Source organism: Heterostelium album (genome assembly GCF_000004825.1).
Source record: "Heterostelium album PN500 unplaced genomic scaffold PPL_scaffold6, whole genome shotgun sequence".
Taxonomy (NCBI): domain Eukaryota; phylum Evosea; class Eumycetozoa; order Acytosteliales; family Acytosteliaceae; genus Heterostelium; species Heterostelium album.
The window spans coordinates 658,963-676,615 of record NW_008805068.1 but is presented as its reverse complement, the minus strand read 5'-3'; the positions used below and the strand labels follow the sequence as shown (position 1 = coordinate 676,615).

Genomic DNA, 17,653 nt, shown 5'->3' with positions numbered 1-17,653 from the left:
CGCCAATAAAGGCGAGGTTTTTATATTTTATTGATAGATAGATAGATAGATACATAAAATAAAAAAATGTTGTTGTATGTTTGATTTTTTATACAGTAGTTGGAGTTGTTGATATGTAAAATAAAAGTGAGCTGGGTTGGTGAAGTTGCGCGCTAAGTTTGTCGATTGTACATTTGCTTAGAGATTCAACTTTTGACAATGATCAATGTATGATTGTAAGGTGGAGCCATGTCTCTTTAAAAAGCTGTTGTTGGATAAAACATAGGTTTTGTAGAACTGAAAGAAGCTGGCGCTGGTAACTGAAAGTGCAATGTTTGATTGTTCGGATTTTAATCCCTCCAAGTGAATACCGATAAACTGATAATCGGTTTGGCCGGTTGCGAGTGCGCCACCTGTCATTCCATATAATGTATTGCACTTGTGTTTGATGGTTTTGCTATCACTCGATGAAATTGGTGTCTTGGAAATGGAAACAATACGACGTTGGAAACCTCTGGTGTCTCTCGATAGCTTTCTGTAGATGCCGTCGATGTCCGATGTCGACAGTCCAGCTGAATCGCCAGAGAAATCATCTCTGAAATCGTCCATATTGGTGTAGGTAGGAAATCCAATGAGAATGGGCTGCTGATCCAATGAGGGTTCTGCGATGGTTGGCAGCAGGTACTTAACATTAGGTGGGGAATCTTCGTCGCTGAATCTAAAAAACTCAATCTGATCGTTTCTTTTGACGGTTTTCAATTCATAGACATCTGGGTTATCTTCGATGTCATCCAAATCCAATTCCTCGCCGACAGTTGCATCGACTCCGAAATATATATAAACTCTTTTTTTGGTGACTCCAACGCTATCCTTTAGGGCCGAACTGACCACTATATCTTGACTGACACAGAATCCACTGCATGATACCCAATATTCTTGATTCCTGCTTTCCTCAAGACATCTGTATAATAATTTACGTCATTAGTACTTAATTCTTGATTTACAAAGTGTTATTTAAAAGGTTACTTACAAAATAAAGATTCTACCAACCGAGGTAGATAATGACTCAATATTGAGCTTGTTCTTTATATTCTCTGATAGTTTTGATTTGCTATTGAATGTATGAATTTGGCCTTCGATATTACCTTGACTCTGGAATACAAGTTCATCCGCTGTCTTCACAGGAATGATGCCTGAAGATTGTGAAATGTAATAGAATTTGTCTGTTTTTGGATATAGTGGTATCAAGTCTGTTGAATCACTATTATACTGATGATGTTCGTTAACTCTTAATAATTCCATGCTATAAATTGACTAATGAAAGATTTTTGCTTTTTCTGATTCTTCTTATAGATAGCTATGGTAAGAAGAATTCTTTGAAACTATATAGAAATAAATAAAAATAACAAAAATAAAATTTAATTTGTTATAATAACAAAAGTAATATTACAATAAATTGGTGATATTAATAAATTTAACTGTTTGGATCTAATAAATGGATTGTCCAGATTAATTTATATTAATTGCTTTGTCATCCAAAAAAAAAATTGAGAAATAAAAAAAAAAAAAAAAAACAGTTTGGTTCACCCACACAACCCATTGATCAATATTTGAAAATTAAAAACTTGAGAACAACTTAATTCGCAAAGCAACCGAATAACTATGTTCAACTTCTCTCTGGTTTAAGTCACACAAATAATAATTTTATTTAATGTTTTCAAAAAAGGGTTTTATTTTTATTTTTTTTTGTTTTTTTTTTTTTTTGATTAACCTGGTCTGCTGTTGTTTAATTGCCAAATTTAGTAATCAATGAGATTGATAAATATAATTACACTTTTAATTTTTATAATGATATCTTGGTGATTCTTGTGCTTCACGCTCTTCATTCCGTGCAATCATGTCGTTTTCTTTTTTAATTATTTCCGACCAATATTTAATGTAAGGCTGAAGTGTATCGCTATGAATATCTTGAAATCCTTCGATACTCAAAATGTATTTTCTATAGAGGTCGAAAAAATTGCGGTGGGTGACAGAGAGCGCGATGTTTTCGTTGGTATATTTGTCTCCACCCATGTGAATACCAACGAATTGATGACCTTTGCGGACTGACCCTAACAATCCACCGGTGAATCCGGCCAACGACGGACACTTGTGTGTGCTTCTCTCTCTGTTTGAAATATTTACATTCTCTTTCTTCATGTTGCCTATGATCGATATGGTTTTGTGTTGGGTATTCTTGGTGTCCCGCGACACCTGTTTGTACAGTTGCTCCAAGACTTGCTTGGTATCGCTATCATCTTTGTAGCGCTGTCGAAACTCGTCGAAATCGACATAGCCCGGATACGCAATGACAAAGTAATTCAAAGTTTTGGGGTCTGGCATCACAGGCAATACATAGTTAGTTTTGCTTGGTGCGCGGTTGACAAACTTTAGAATCTCAACACCAAGCTTGTCTTTGCGATCGGGTTGGTCTGTGTCATCCAAAATCGATGTCAATTCAAACACATACTCCGATGTTTCTATTTCACTGAAATCGATTTCCTCGCCAACAGTCGTATCGTTCTCGAAACAAATGAATATCTTGTCCAATTTCAATTTCTTTTTCTGCTTGACCAACTGTCCAGATGTCATGATATGCGTTTCACTCACTCTGAAACCCGATCCTGTATACCATACATTTTCATTATCATTATTTAAATACCTGAAGATAATAAATAAAGTTAACATAAACAAATATTTAAAGTATAATAATAATAAAAGATAGTTACTTTATAAATATTCTACCAACAGTTGTGGCAGACTTTTCTATATAATCTCTATTTGCTACTGTCTTTGCTACTGCCTCTGGTAGATAAATCTTTGATTTACTATTGAAAATACTAATACAACCTTCGATCTCGCCTCTGATGTCATGAAATAACAACTCTCCAACGTACTTTGAGACAACAGCATACGATTCGCCAATATACATAAAATCTTTGGTTTTCGTGTGAACCATAATAAGATCGGTTTCATTCTTTGATATTCTGATAGGAGTACTTGAATTTGACTTGACCAAAGTATCTTTTACACTCTCCTTCTCTATCTCTTTAACTTTCTCTAAAGTATCATCATTCACTTCGTCTCTCTCTATATCTTTATCTATTTCTTTCGCTTTCTCTTCATTTGCAGGTGTTGTGAAGAAATCCTCTCTAGGTACTATAGGTGAAAGTGAAGTATATACAATTGGTTCTGGTGTTTCCGGTGGACAAGGTACAGTTGTTGACTCTGCTGATGCAACCGATGATGGATCACTGTTTTCATCTTTTGTGTCGGGATATACATATTTGTAAACGCTTTTTAAAAAACTCGCCATACATATAAATATTTAAAAGCGAAACAAAAAAACAAAAACAAAACAAACAATATTTAATCTTATTCATTTAAAAGAAGAACGTGTTGATTTAATAATATAAATTAAAAATTTGTTAAATTTTTGTGAAACTAAAAATTAAAGTTTTGCAAAAACCAACTCATTAAAAAAAAAATGATAAAAATAATACCCACCAACCCCAAAAAACCCCACCACAAATGAATGATGATGAAAATTTCTTTGATCATTTTTTTTTCTCACATCGAAATTCTTTGTGAACGTTGGCGAATTTGAGGAATCAAAGAAAAACAAAACCAAACTAAAAATCCTATTTTTAAAAAAAATAATTAAAAAAAGTAAAATTTTTTAAGTGAGAAAAAGTTATCATTAATTTTAATATTAATTAATAACAATTAATATAACTAAAATACACAAGAACGGTCATTATAATCTTAACTATAGCAAAGAGTAATTAGTAATTTGTTATTTTTAAATAGAAGTTTTTTTTTATTTTTAGTGTTGATGATATGTGTTACAAAAGAAGTGTGTAGTGTTGTCAATAATAAAAGAAAACCCAATATTGTATAATGCAATAATCTTTTATTAACACAAATTATTTTTTTTTTCACATTTTATATAAACTATTATAGTGAAATCCACTGTTGAGGAGTTGCCACCGATTGTTGTGACACAAGAAAAAGATATAGATAAAGATAAAGATAATGATGCTCTAAATACACAGAGTATGAAACGATTGAATTTGAGTGGCAGTATACTTAGCAACTACAAGACCACACCACCCGCCAGCCCTAGCAAAGTTTTACTCAATATGAACTGTGCTGAAAGAGTTTTTCATCAATCGGGAAAAGTAGAAGGACATTTATTTACTTTGAATAGTAAATCAAAAATTCCATCCAGTGTTAAATTAGAGTGCACAAAGAGATCAAATTTGGAAGTTACATCAAATTCAGTTGGAAGAATATTTGTAAGGTAAATATATATGTTACATATTCTTAATTTTGGTTGCGTTACTCATAAAATTTAATCTATGTTTTTTTGTTATTAGATTAAAAGGTGGTGACAAAATATCGTGGTTCACTGGAACTGGATTTTGTGTGAGTCATGACAAGGTGATAACAGCTGCACATGTCGTCAACTTTGATCTGAATAACTCAACGACAACAACAACAAGTGGTTTGACTTCAATAAAAAGAATAAACAGTCGAAGTAGTTTGTCTGACGATGTTTCTTGGAGTATGGATAAGATTTATATTTGTTTTATTCCAGACACCAGCATTGACCACGAAGTTGACACCAACAGCTTGGAGGAGAACGATGATTTCTACGAGTTGGAAACCTGTGGCAGACAAGACATTGACCAACACTTTAAAGATCACTTGGTGTATATAAAGCAAACAGACGATAATAAGAGTGTCTCTTACAAATGGAAGACAATAAAAAATGATATAGAGGTACTGCGATTCAAGAACCCGCAGAAACGAAGAGAAGAATACTTGTTACCATCGTTCACAAGCAAAGAAAATTTAAAAGAATTTTGGTGTTGTGGATATCCAGGACATATTGAACTCGAAGTTTTCCAAGATGACTACCAAGGCAAGGATGTGGATATGAAAGAGCTTTACAACTCTGTCAATAAGATGACCAGTGGTTTCCAAAAGAAAACTATTGCACTAAGTGAGAGTGCGCATATCCACGACAACCAATATCTCTCGGTTCATCAATGCCCAACACTCAAAGGAATGTCTGGTGGAATCATCGCAAGCAGTAATGAAGCCAACAAATTCCTTGGTGTTCACATAGGTGGTTCCAACGACACAGATATTCACACCAATTTTGCCATTTCAGTTACTCACCCACTGTTCTGTTATGTCTACCAAAAACACATTCTTTCCGATCAACATTTCATGTCGAAACATCGAGATCAACTCCAACCCTACATTAACTATATTAATAACTTTAATTTTCCTAAAAATAACGATCTACTACCTCCATAATGGATTACTTTTAAATATATATTATAATTATAGCAAATCATATCGAATTTATTAATACAAAATTCATCATTAATCAAAATATATGTTTTGACCGATTATTGAACTAAAATAAAAAAAAATATTTATTTTGATCAATAGTCGACCTGTATAAATAATTGATTTATTGAGCACAAAACATATTTCCCAAGAAATTGGATGGTAGACCAACTGCAATATCTGGAATTGTAGTGTTGGTATATTGTTCTGTTTGAAGATCAATTGTGAATATTTTCTAAACCAACTTATTATTTTCTTGATTGGGTTCAATTTCTACCATCACTATTATTTCAAATGATTCATAAATTATTTTTATTATTTGTTTTATTTAAAGGTTTGAAGATATTTTTTTGATTTTACTTTTTCTTTTTTTTGTTTTGAAGGCATTTCATATAAAAATATCTTCAAACCTTTAAATAAAACAAATAATAAAAATAAAAATATCAAATTTAAATGAATCATCTCTCAAAAACAATTTTTAATTTTGTTTTCAATTTTTACTCTAAACTATTAATTGAAATTAAAAGTTATTGTAATATCTCCAATAAGTAAGAGCAAAATCGAATAAAACCTATAAAGACAAAAAAATTTTTCAAACCACTTCTTGTTAAAAGAGAACTATTGTTGTAGAAAAATTGGATCCTATTCTTCAAATCTTTTTATCGCTCTGTCACTCTCAAAGTTTTAAAAGAGTAAAAATAAATCATCAAATGGACTACGTAGTCAATTAAATAAAATCTGATGACTCAGAAGATACAATGAATAAGTATTGTAGAAAATTAAAAAACAAAAAAAAACAAGAATTTCAACATTTTCTTTCATTTGCAGTGAGACGTGGCATGCGCTTTAAAATTAATCTGATTTTTATTTTATTTTTTATAAATCGAATGCCCATTCATACTTTCTAAAAAAGGAATGTCCGTGGAGAGAAAGAAAATAATGAATCTGATCTACACAGGACCAAAGTGTGGGACCCTTTGTCAAAAAAAAAATAATTTGCTCCAATAATCTTTATTAAAGTATGTTTCTAAATATTTTTAATATTATAAAATATTTATAGATATTAAGAAAATTTCAATGGAACCTATAATTAATAAAGTGGAAAAAGGAATTTCAAATCTAAAAACCTCAAATCCCAATTTAGTGAGTCACCACTCTTTAGGAATTGTATTTAATCAAGACGGAAAAACAACCGGAGAAATAGTTACTTTTAATTCAAGGTCAAAGGTTGTAAGAGATGTGCCCAACAAAAAAGTCTATGAAAAAACACCGGGTGCTGTTGGAAGAATATTTATAAAGTAATGATATACAATTTGAAACATTGTGAAATAAAGTTATTAATAGTTTTTATTCAATAGATATCAAGTACCAGGTACAGTGGAGCCTCTTTGGACAAGTGGTACTGGAATCTGTGTAAGGAAAGATCTGGTGATGACTGCAGGTCATTTACTTAAACTTAAATACGAAAAGATCTATATATACTTTGGTAATGATGCCACCATCAACTTTGAGGTCTTTCTTAACAAAATGGATGTGGATTATATGTATGAATTGGAGTCATGTGGAAGAGATTTTGATCAAATATTCCATGATCCTTTCATTGTCACTGACTTCAAGGGTAATCAACACAATTGGATTCTAGACAACGATTTAGAGGTTCTCCGATTCAAAGGAAAAAAACCAAAAAAAATAGACATTCTATTCCCAATGCTTCCAACCAATGACCTATCCGTCGATCACTATGTTATGGGATATCCAGGTTACGTAACTTTAGATGAATTTATAGCTAAACACAACGAAACCACTGCGAATCTTACCGATTTAGAGAATCTCTATAACCAAGTGATCAATGATACCAGATATTTCCAGAAAAAGACCGTTTGTATTGGAGAAGTTAACAAATCAGATAAGAAAGTGATTACTCATCGCTGTCCAACACTTGGAGGTATGTCAGGTGGTATTTTTGCAAACATTGAACACAAGCGAAAGTTTCTTGGTGTTCATCTAGGTGGAGCACAAGATATCGGAAATTTTGCAATCTCAGTTACACACCCATTATTCTGGTATCTTTACGAAAAATATGTTCTTGATGATCAATTCATTAAAGATAAAAAGAATCGTAAGCATTTGAAGGAATATTTAGATTATTTTAATTATAAGTATTAGAATCGATACAACTATAGAGAAATAATGTCAAATATCTTCTCTGTTGAACATTTATGTAATAACAAACTATTAAATAAATCTCAATAATTCCTCATCCGCTCTCCATCTATCTTTTTATTGGAAATAATACTTTCTTTTTCAGTTTAACCTTTATTGTCATTATTATTAAATAAATATTAAAGATATTGAATATTCAATGTAGGGGTGTAGTGTTGATTTATTTTTTCCAATAAAATTTAAATCTGATAATATATATATTTTGAAGATTTCAAAAAAAAATCAGTTGAAATGATTTTACGTAAGAATTCTTAGGTGTATTTCGATTCTGATCTATTTTTTTAAATTTCATTTAAAAAATAATTTGATAGAAAATGTAAATGGACTACGTAGTCAATGAGAAGAAATCTGATTACGAAGATGAGAGTGATGAATATTGTACCAAATTATTCATATTATTAAATTTTTTTTTTTTAAAAAAAAAAAAGAATTTCATTATTTTCTTTCTTTTTTATGAGACGTGGCTTTTATTTTTATGAGAAGTTGTTTTTATTTTTTTTTAAAAAATTTCAACAGCGATCTTTTTGAGTTCCCGTTAGCTAAATTTAATACTTTCTATAAAGGGAATGTTAGTGGAGTACCAGTTTTTTTGAAAAGAAAATGATGAATCTGATCAGAGCAGTACAAAAGGGTGAGGTCCTTTCAAGTTCAAAACAAAAACAAATCTAAAAAAAAAAAAGTATTCTTTTACCTCAATATTGTTTCTAAATTTTAAATATTATTGGTGGATATAATATATTGTTATTAAGAAAAGTCAAATCGAACCTGTAATTAATAAAGTGGAAAGGAATGTCGAATCTTTGTGAATGTACATCAAATCCCATTTTATTGAGTAGACACTCTTTACAAAAAGTATTTGATCAAGATGGAAAAATAATTGGACAAATAGTTCCTTTTAATTCAAGATCAAAGCTTGTAAAAGTTGTGGCAAACAAAGAATTCTATGAAAAAACATCAGGTGCTGTTGGAAGAATATTTATAAAGTAATAATATACCTTCTGAACCCTAGTTAAAGAAAGTTATTAATAGTTTCTATTCAAAAGATATCAGGTGCCAGGTAAAGTGGAACCTGTTTGGACAAGTGGAACTGGATTCTGTGTAAAGAAAGATTTGGTTATGACTGCAGGTCATATACTTACATTTGAAGTAGATACTACTGCACCAATTGAAACCCAAGAGATGCAGAGAAATCTGAAATATGAAAAAGTCTATATATACTTTGGAAACGATGCCACCATGGGTGTTGAGGTCATTCTTAACAAAATGGATGTGGATTATATGTATGAATTGGAGTCATGTGGAAGAGATTTTGAACAATTATTCAAAGATCCTTTTTCTGTCACTGACTTCAATGGTAAACCAAATAATTGGATTCCAGCCAACGATTTAGAGGTTCTCAGATTCAAAGGTACACCACCAGCAAGCATAGATATTCTATTCCCAATGCTTCCAACCAATGACCTATCCGTCGATCACTATGTCATGGGATATCCAGGTCATGTAAATTTAGATAAATTTATAACTGACCATAAGGGAACCTCTGTGAAACTTATCGATTTAGAGAATCTCTATAAACAAGTGTTCATTGATTCAAATCATTTCGAGAGAAAGACTGTTTGCATTGGAAAAGTTATCAAATCAGAAATGAATGTGATTACTCATCGCTGTCCAACACTCGGAGGTACATCGGGTGGTATTTTTGCCAGCAGTCAACACGAAAGAAAGTTTATTGGTGTTCATCTCGGTGGAGGACACGACATCGGAAATCTTGCAATCTCAGTTACACACCCATTATTCTGGTATCTTTACAAAACATATGTTCTTGATGATCAATTCATTCAAGATAATCGTAAACATTTGGAGCAATATTTAATATATTTTAATCATATTAAAATATGTAAGTATTAGAATCAACACAACTATAGAGTAATAATATCTTCTCTTTTGATCATTTATAATAACAACAAACTATTAAATAAATCACAATTATTCCTACTTCCATCTATCATTTAATAGAAAAAAAAAAAAAAAAAAAGAATATTTAAATCTAACTCATAGATGCTTACATAACTTTAGCGCTAATATCTGTATCTATATCTATTTTTATTATATTTAAAATTTTTTTAATCTGTATATTTTTCTTTTTCAATTTAATTAATATTAAAAGATATAAGAAGCTTATCAAACACGAATGTGGTGTATTCTACTCAAATGAAAGAACATCCCAAAAATGAAAAATCGAAATCAAGATTAAAAAGGAGCCAAAATTAATTTTTTAATTTTTTTTTGAGACTAAAAACCAACAAGCATTTGCCTCAACACATTGTTTCATAATACATATTTTATTTATTTGTAGATATAATTTATTATTTTTTATTAACAAAAAACAAAAGGATGCAACCTTTGGATAAAGTAGAAAAAGAAATGTCGAATCTGACTACATCAGATCCAATTCCTTTGAGTCCCGACTCCGCAGAAAGAGTCTTTCATGAAAACGGAAAACCAATAGGACAAATAGTTACTTTGAATAGTAATTCAAAGATTATTGGAAAATCTTTACAACACAAAGAAGCCTATGAAAATACATCGAGCGGTGTTGGTAGAATATTTGTAAAGTATGTTGAACAGTATTAGATAGTTTGAAATGAAGGTTTTTAATAATTTCTATTAAATAGATATAATGTAAAAGGTGAAAATGAACCAGTTTGGTGCAGTGGTACTGGATTTTGTGTGAAGAATAATCTTGTTATGACTGCAGCTCATGTACTTGCATATCCTGTCGATATTCATCTTAAGTACGACAAGATCTATATATTCTTTGGTCCTGATGCCACCATCACAAGTGAGATCGATCTTACTAATATTAATGTGGAGACGATGCATGAGTTGGAGTCATGTGGAAGAGATTATGATTATAAATTTAATGATCCTTTTATTGTCACTGACCACAAAAATACACCATACAGTTGGCATACACGAAACGATTTAGAGGTTCTCAGATTCAAAGGAACACCACCGACAGGCATCAACATTATATTTCCAATGCCTCCAACTAACGACATAGAAATCGACCACTATGTCATGGGATATCCAGGTCACATAGAATTAGAGAAATTTATATCCGACTACAAGGGATCCACAGAGCAAAATTTAGGAGCCCTTTACGTTCAAGTGAACCAAGAATCACGTGGTTTCCAGAGAAAGACTGTCTCCATTGGTAAAGTTGTCAGGTCAAATGAAAATGTGATTTCACATCTCTGTCCAACGCTCAAAGGAGCTTCAGGAGGTATTTTTGCCATCAGTCAGCATGAAAGAAAGTTTGTTGGTGTTCATCTCGGAGGAACTGAAGAAACAGGAAATATTGCACTCTCAGTCACACACCCATTATTCTTGCATATTTATCGAACCTTTGTTCTTGATGATGATCAATTCATTCAAGATAACCTTAAAAATTTGGAACTTTATTTAAATCACATTAACCATGCACCTACACCATAAATTTTGTACCAATAATAATAAAAAAAAATTGGTCGTGGCCAAAATATTCTTTTTCCAAATTTATTTCCAAACATTTCTCAAATCAAAAAAAAAAAAAGATATTTTTTTTTCCAATAACGTTTCATTTCACCACTGTTTGAATTTTATTTATTTTGTCTAGCGACTATATATATTTTTAAAGATGAGGCCACAAGATGAAGAAGAAGCAGTAACAAAATTATCAGAACTTAAAATCATTCCCTTGGGATCAGACGCTGCTGAATTAGTGTTTCACGTTGGAGGTGAAACAACCGGACAAATAATAACATTCAGCAGTCGTTCAAAGATAATAGGTAAACCAGATTTGCAACACAAAGAAACATATGAAAAAACATCGAGTGCTATTGGAAGAATATTTGTAAAGTATGTTTTTTGAATTAGTTTTGGACTAAACATCATTTATTGAATTCTTTCTTTTTTTATTTGTTGATGTTACAGATTTAATGTATTAGGAAAACCAACTTGGATATGTGGAACAGGATTTTGTGTGAAGCAGAATCTTATTATGACAGCAGCTCATGTCATTGCATATCCTGTCGATACAAATGCATCAAAAGAAACTCAAGAGATGCAAAAAAAACTGAAATATGAAGAGATCTACATATACTTTGGTGTTGATGCCTCCATTGGAAATGAGATCGATCTTACAAATATCGGAATGGAGAAAATGCATGAGTTGAAGTCATGTGGAAGAGATTTCGATAATTCGTTCAGAGATCCTTTGATTTTCTCAGACGACACTGGTCAATCATATAGTTGGGATACACCCAACGATATAGAGGTTCTCGAATTCAAAGGTACACCACCAACAAACATTGGCATTCTATTTCCAATGATTCCGACCAATGACATAGAAATCGACCACTATGTCATGGGATATCCAGGTCTCTTAGATTTAGAGAAATTTAAAATAGACTACAAGGAAACCAACGAAAATTTAGAGACCCTATACATCAATGTGAGCAAAGAATCACGTGGTTTCGAGAGAAAGACTGTCTCCATTGGAAAAGTTACCAAATCCAAAGATAATGTTATATCACATCGCTGTCCAACACTCAAAGGTGCGTCAGGTGGTATCTTTGCAATCAGTCAACACGAAAGAAAGTTTGTTGGTGTTCATCTCGGTGGTGCACAAAAAACAGGAAATATTGCACTCTCAGTTACACATCCATTATTCTGGCATGTTTATCAAAACTTTGTTCTTGATGATCAATTCATTAAAGATAACTTTGAAAACCTTCAACATTATTTAAATCATTTTAATTATATATCTTCATCCACAACGACATCAATTTCTGTATGTGAAAACACTAATCAATAAAAAACTATACCAATATGTTCGATTTTGCCAATTAGATATTTTTATTTACTTTGTTGATTAAAGGTAGTTTAATCGATACCAAACTATAAAGTCTGCAAAGTACTTTGGTGAGATAGAAAGTCATCGGATGCGATCAGTCAGTGTATCAAAAAAAAAAAAAAATAATAATAAAAAAAATAAAAATAAATTTAATGATCATTTTTAAAAAAAATAAAAAACTTAAAGGTTTGATTCTTAATTTATTTATATTAGCTGTAGCTCAACATAGTTTCATATCACTTTTATTTATTTATTTATTTTGTTTAACATATATTTATAAGATGGAACCTCGAGTTGAAGAAATAACTCAAGCAATCTCGAATCTTGTTATAATTCCTTTGAGTTCCGACTCTTTAGAAAGAGTCTTTCATGAAAACGGACAAACAATTGGACAAATAATAACATTTAATAGTAAATCAAAGATTGGAAAAAGTGATTTTCAAAACAAAGAGTCTTATGAAAATACATCGAGTGCTGTAGGAAGAATATTTGTAAAGTATGATATGACAATAGTTGACATAATTATTTAATAATGATTCTATTATTTTTTTTTTATCTATCGATAGATATAATGTAATAGGTGAAAAAGAACCAGTTTGGTGCAGTGGTACTGGATTTTATGTGAAAAATAATCTTGTTATGACAGCAGCTCATGTCATTGCATATCCTGTCGATACAAAAGCACCAAAAGAAACTCAAGAGATGCAAAGAAATCTTGAATATGACAAGATCTATATATACTTTGGTGTTGATGCCTCCATTGGCAATGAGATCGATCTTAAAAATATTGACACCGAGGAAATGTATGAGTTGGAGTCATGTGGAAGAGATTATGATTATGCATTTAATGATTCTTTTATTGTCAATGACCTCAATGATCAACCATACAGTTGGCATACACGAAACGATTTAGAGGTTCTCAGATTCAAAGGAACACCACCAACAGACATCGACATTATATTTCCAATGATACCGGCTGATGATAAAGAGATCGATCACTATGTCATGGGTTATCCAGGTCACATAGAATTAGAGAAATTTATATCCGACTACCAGGGAACAGCAGAAAATTTAGAGACCCTCTTCATCAATGTTAACAGAGAATCACGTGGTTTCCAAAGAAAGACTGTCTCCATTGGAAAAGTTACCAGAGTCGATGATAAAGTGATATCACATCGCTGTCCAACACTCAAAGGTGCATCCGGCGGTATTCTTGCAATCAGTCAACACGAAAGAAAGTTTGTTGGTGTTCATCTCGGAGGAACTGAAGAAACAGGAAATATTGCACTCTCAGTCACACATCCATTATTCTGGCATGTTTATAAAACTTTAGTTCTTGATGATCAATTCATTCAAGATAACCTTCAACACTTACAACATTATTTAAATCATTTTAATTATACACCATCAACATTAGCATCTACAACTATTACACTTTCTGGAGACCAATGATGTGAATAGGCAATACCGACCACATAAACAGAAATTTGTTGTTACAAACATAACGTATCTATCCAACCTATTAGATAATTCAATAAGAATAAAATTAAATCATACGAAAAAAAAAAAAACCGTACACCTATTTATTTCAGTTATTGATATTTAAATCTTTCATGTAATAATAAATATGCAAACTATTTAACTAAAAAATTAACCGTTATTATTATTTTTATTATTATTAATTAAGATGTTTTCACAATAATTAATATATGGTTTCAATATAGGTTCATGTTTTTCCAAGAATGAAGGATCTGATAGTACATATTTTTTGTAGATTTCATAAAAGAGTGGGTGCGTTACAGAGATTGCAAAGTTGGTAAAAAGAGATTCTACACCTCCAATGTGAATTCCTAAGAATTGATTTCCTTTTCTTACAGAACCGATCACACCACCACTGCAACCGGCCAACGAGGGTATTTGATGCGCACTAAGTTCGTTGTCCGATATATCAGCGACTTCCGAGAATGAAATGGTCTTACGTTGAAATGCTTTGGTGTATCTCGATGCCAGCTTATATAAATTATTGAAATTAATCTCATATTCTCTGTCTATGTTGTTTCTGCTGTCTTTATACCACCTCTTAAATTCATCTTCTTCTATATACAGTGGATAGCCTATTAGGTAGAATTTGTTCGAGTCAGAGTTGGTCAATATCGGATGTGCTATCGATGGTAACGCAGGTAAAATATATTGGGCATTGGCAGGTGCATTACCAACAACTTGCAAAATTTCGAGACTGTGTTGCACCGACCAATTGTAATGCTGTTGATTCTTTGTGTATGTCAGTTTATGATTTTGATATTGTTGTAAATCAACTATTGGTTGCAATTCATAGAAATCCTCTTCTCTTTCGATGGTCGATAGCTCTATCTCCTCTTCTACAGTTGCATCGCTTTTGAAAAATATGAATATCTTGTCCAACGTCAGTGTCGAATCATTGTTTTGTTTCTTTGGTCTCACTAGTTGTGCTGCAGTTACGACTTTATCTCTAGATATACAAAATCCAGTTCCTGTAAACCAAAATAGATTGTCTTTATCATCTTTATACCTATTGATCAAAAAAAAACATGTTGTTTTAGTTAAATGAATAAGTTATTTTACAATAATATAGAGTAAGTTACCTTATAAATAATCTACCAACAGATTTAGCTATCTTTTCTATATCTTTTTTGTAACTGATCGAGGTGATCTCTGAGTTTACAAGTTCAGTCTTGCTGTTAAACATTGAAATATCTCCGTCTATGACTCCTCTATTGTTGTGTGTGAATCGCTCGCCATACGTTTCAGGTATGACCGAGCTTGGACTGCCAAAATATGTAAAGTTATCGCTGACTGGATAGAGTTCGATGATATCAGTATTGTTTTCAGTTTGAATGACACCGTTTGCCGAAGCATCTACATTAGAATCAGGATCTGGAGGTAATTCACCTCCTCTACCTCCATTAAACTGATTGATATTTGCAATTGGTATTATATTATTATTAACGCCATTGTTAATATCATTAAAATCTTTCAATTCATTCACATCATTGGGATCAAGTGGTCGTGGTCCTTCATTATTATCTATAAAATTTTAACTATCAGTATACTTAGTTCATCATTGATTATATCAATAATACTTACTATTAAAAATAGACATTTACTATACATATGATTTAAAAAAAAAAGTTTGTTTATTAACTTTGATGAAAATATATTAAAAAAAATTGATCATGGTTATTTTTTTTTTTTCAAATTTTAATTTTTTTGTAAAATTTTAAATTTACACCACTCTTTTGTTCAACATTGATAAAACATTTAACCTTTTATTTTTATCTTTTAATACAACTGCGGATGAGATAGTAATATCTTAAAATTCCTTGTTTGGAACTCAATTTAGTAAAGAAGTATCTGTTATAACAACCCATGCTTGTCTTTCTGTACAGAGAATCAAAAATATTGATTAATATGAATATTCAAGAAACTGAAATATGTTCCAAACAAGGAATTCTATCGAATCCTCCTTAAAAAAAAAAAAAATCAAAAAAAAACTATCTCATCGATTGAGATGAGGGAATTTATACTAAAAATAGAACTAAAAAGTAAAAACAAAATGGTTGTAGCATTAAATATCGCCCAATTTTAAAACTTTCAAAGAATGACTGTGTATTGTTCATTCCCACTTTTGAGTAATGTTTGTTAACCTTTCATTATGATTGTAAAATTAAACTTTTTGTTTCACATTTCATTTCAATCTTTAAGAGCATCACTGCATATTAAATATATATTTAAACAAAAGAGAATTGAATGGATCCAGAAATCATTTCTTTAGGTCCTAATGCTGCTGAATTAGTGTTCCACAATGAAAATGGAGAAACAATCGGACAAATATTAACATTTAACAGTAGATCAAAGATATTAAATAAACATGGTGTGCAAGACAAAGAAACATTTGAAAATACATCAAGTGCTATAGGTAGAATATTCGTTAGGTATGTATGAACCACTCATATTGAATAAAGATACTAATTTTTTATTAGTTTTAATGAACCAGGTAAGGTGGAACCAGTTTGGTTTTGTGGAACTGGATTTCGTGTGAAGAACGATCTTGTTATGACAGCAGCTCATGTCATTGCATATCCTGTCGATACAAATGCACCAAAAGAAACTCAAGAGATGCAAAGAAATCTTAAATTCCACAAGATCTATATATTCTTTGGTACCGATGCCACCATGGACATGGAAATCAACCTTTCAAATATTGACAATGATGAGAGAATTTTTGAGTTGGTGACCTATCCGTACACAATACCTTCCAATCATGTACCTTCTTTGATTGTCACTGGTGACAATGACCAAAGATACAGGTGGGATACTCCCAACGATTTAGCTATTCTCAGATTCTCTGGAACAATACCAACAAACACCAACATTCTATTTCCAATGATTCCAGAACCAAATAACCAAATTATTACAGAGATCGACCACTATGTCATGGGATATCCAGGTCACATAGAATTGAAGAGATTTGTGTCAGACTACGGTGGAGTAATCAATGATACCGTGCTGTCGCTCTATAGTAATGTGAACAAAGAGTCATGTGGTTTTCAGAAAAAAACAGTATGTGTTGGCAAAGTTACCAGATACATTGATAATATACTCTCACATCGTTGTCCAACACTCAGAGGCTCATCAGGTGGTATTATCGCAAGCAGTCAACACGAAAGAAAGTTTGTAGGTGTTCATCTCGGAGGAACTCAAGAAACAGGAAATGTTGCCCTCTCAGTTACACACCCATTATTCTGGCATGTATATAGCAATTATATTCTTGATGATCAATTCATTCAAGATAATGCTCAACACTTGCAATCTTATATAAATCATTTTCAATCATAAGTAATTATACCAACCATTCAAATTGTCAATAAAAAAAGATCCAACTAATAGTAATAAAATTTACATTGTACAACCTAAACAATTAAATAATAAAAGTTTAAATATTTATTTTTTACAAATACATTTATACAAATCTCTTACATTGATTTATAAAACTAATCAATGTTAGAGTTTGGAATCCCATTCACCAGATGTTTCTGTTCTATATTCTAAACCAAGGTTTCGAGCTATATGGTCAATCGTTATGAACTATTGATTGTTCTATTCTCATGAATA

General features: G+C 31.4%; 8 protein-coding genes across 8 annotated transcripts; 5 read left to right on the top strand and 3 right to left on the bottom strand.

Annotated features, from left to right (window-relative positions):
- Nucleotides 1–177: 177 nt before the first annotated feature.
- PPL_06847 (uncharacterized protein) lies at nt 178–1,281 on the bottom strand (the record flags this gene model as incomplete). Its single annotated transcript, XM_020577698.1, has 2 exons — nt 178–940; nt 1,010–1,281. 2 exons carry the CDS (start codon nt 1,279–1,281, stop codon nt 178–180), a joined length of 1,035 nt encoding a protein of 344 aa, XP_020432146.1.
- Nucleotides 1,282–1,815: 534 nt separating this feature from the next.
- PPL_06846 (uncharacterized protein) lies at nt 1,816–3,334 on the bottom strand (the record flags this gene model as incomplete). Its single annotated transcript, XM_020577697.1, has 3 exons — nt 1,816–2,146; nt 2,261–2,680; nt 2,748–3,334. The coding sequence occupies 3 exons, from the start codon at nt 3,332–3,334 to the stop codon at nt 1,816–1,818; spliced, it is 1,338 nt and encodes a 445-aa protein (XP_020432145.1).
- A 524-nt stretch (nt 3,335–3,858) lies between these two features.
- Nucleotides 3,859–5,346, top strand: PPL_06845 (uncharacterized protein; the record flags this gene model as incomplete). Its single annotated transcript, XM_020577696.1, has 3 exons — nt 3,859–3,874; nt 3,982–4,321; nt 4,398–5,346. 3 exons carry the CDS (start codon nt 3,859–3,861, stop codon nt 5,344–5,346), a joined length of 1,305 nt encoding a protein of 434 aa, XP_020432144.1.
- Nucleotides 5,347–5,835: 489 nt separating this feature from the next.
- Nucleotides 5,836–9,876, top strand: PPL_06844 (uncharacterized protein; the record flags this gene model as incomplete). Its single annotated transcript, XM_020577695.1, has 5 exons — nt 5,836–5,930; nt 6,741–7,541; nt 8,442–8,588; nt 8,649–9,502; nt 9,773–9,876. The coding sequence occupies 5 exons, from the start codon at nt 5,836–5,838 to the stop codon at nt 9,874–9,876; spliced, it is 2,001 nt and encodes a 666-aa protein (XP_020432143.1).
- A 153-nt stretch (nt 9,877–10,029) lies between these two features.
- On the top strand, nt 10,030–11,103 carry PPL_06843 (uncharacterized protein; the record flags this gene model as incomplete). Its single annotated transcript, XM_020577694.1, has 2 exons — nt 10,030–10,220; nt 10,281–11,103. 2 exons carry the CDS (start codon nt 10,030–10,032, stop codon nt 11,101–11,103), a joined length of 1,014 nt encoding a protein of 337 aa, XP_020432142.1.
- A 181-nt stretch (nt 11,104–11,284) lies between these two features.
- PPL_06842 (trypsin-like serine peptidase) lies at nt 11,285–13,954 on the top strand (the record flags this gene model as incomplete). The annotated part of the gene is made up of 4 exons (XM_020577693.1): nt 11,285–11,505; nt 11,581–12,439; nt 12,784–12,998; nt 13,069–13,954. 4 exons carry the CDS (start codon nt 11,285–11,287, stop codon nt 13,952–13,954), a joined length of 2,181 nt encoding a protein of 726 aa, XP_020432141.1.
- Nucleotides 13,955–14,152: 198 nt separating this feature from the next.
- PPL_06841 (uncharacterized protein) lies at nt 14,153–15,641 on the bottom strand (the record flags this gene model as incomplete). Its single annotated transcript, XM_020577692.1, has 3 exons — nt 14,153–15,050; nt 15,124–15,565; nt 15,626–15,641. 3 exons carry the CDS (start codon nt 15,639–15,641, stop codon nt 14,153–14,155), a joined length of 1,356 nt encoding a protein of 451 aa, XP_020432140.1.
- A 647-nt stretch (nt 15,642–16,288) lies between these two features.
- On the top strand, nt 16,289–17,377 carry PPL_06840 (trypsin-like serine peptidase; the record flags this gene model as incomplete). Its single annotated transcript, XM_020577691.1, has 2 exons — nt 16,289–16,473; nt 16,522–17,377. The coding sequence occupies 2 exons, from the start codon at nt 16,289–16,291 to the stop codon at nt 17,375–17,377; spliced, it is 1,041 nt and encodes a 346-aa protein (XP_020432139.1).
- Between the last annotated feature and the right edge of the window lie 276 nt (nt 17,378–17,653).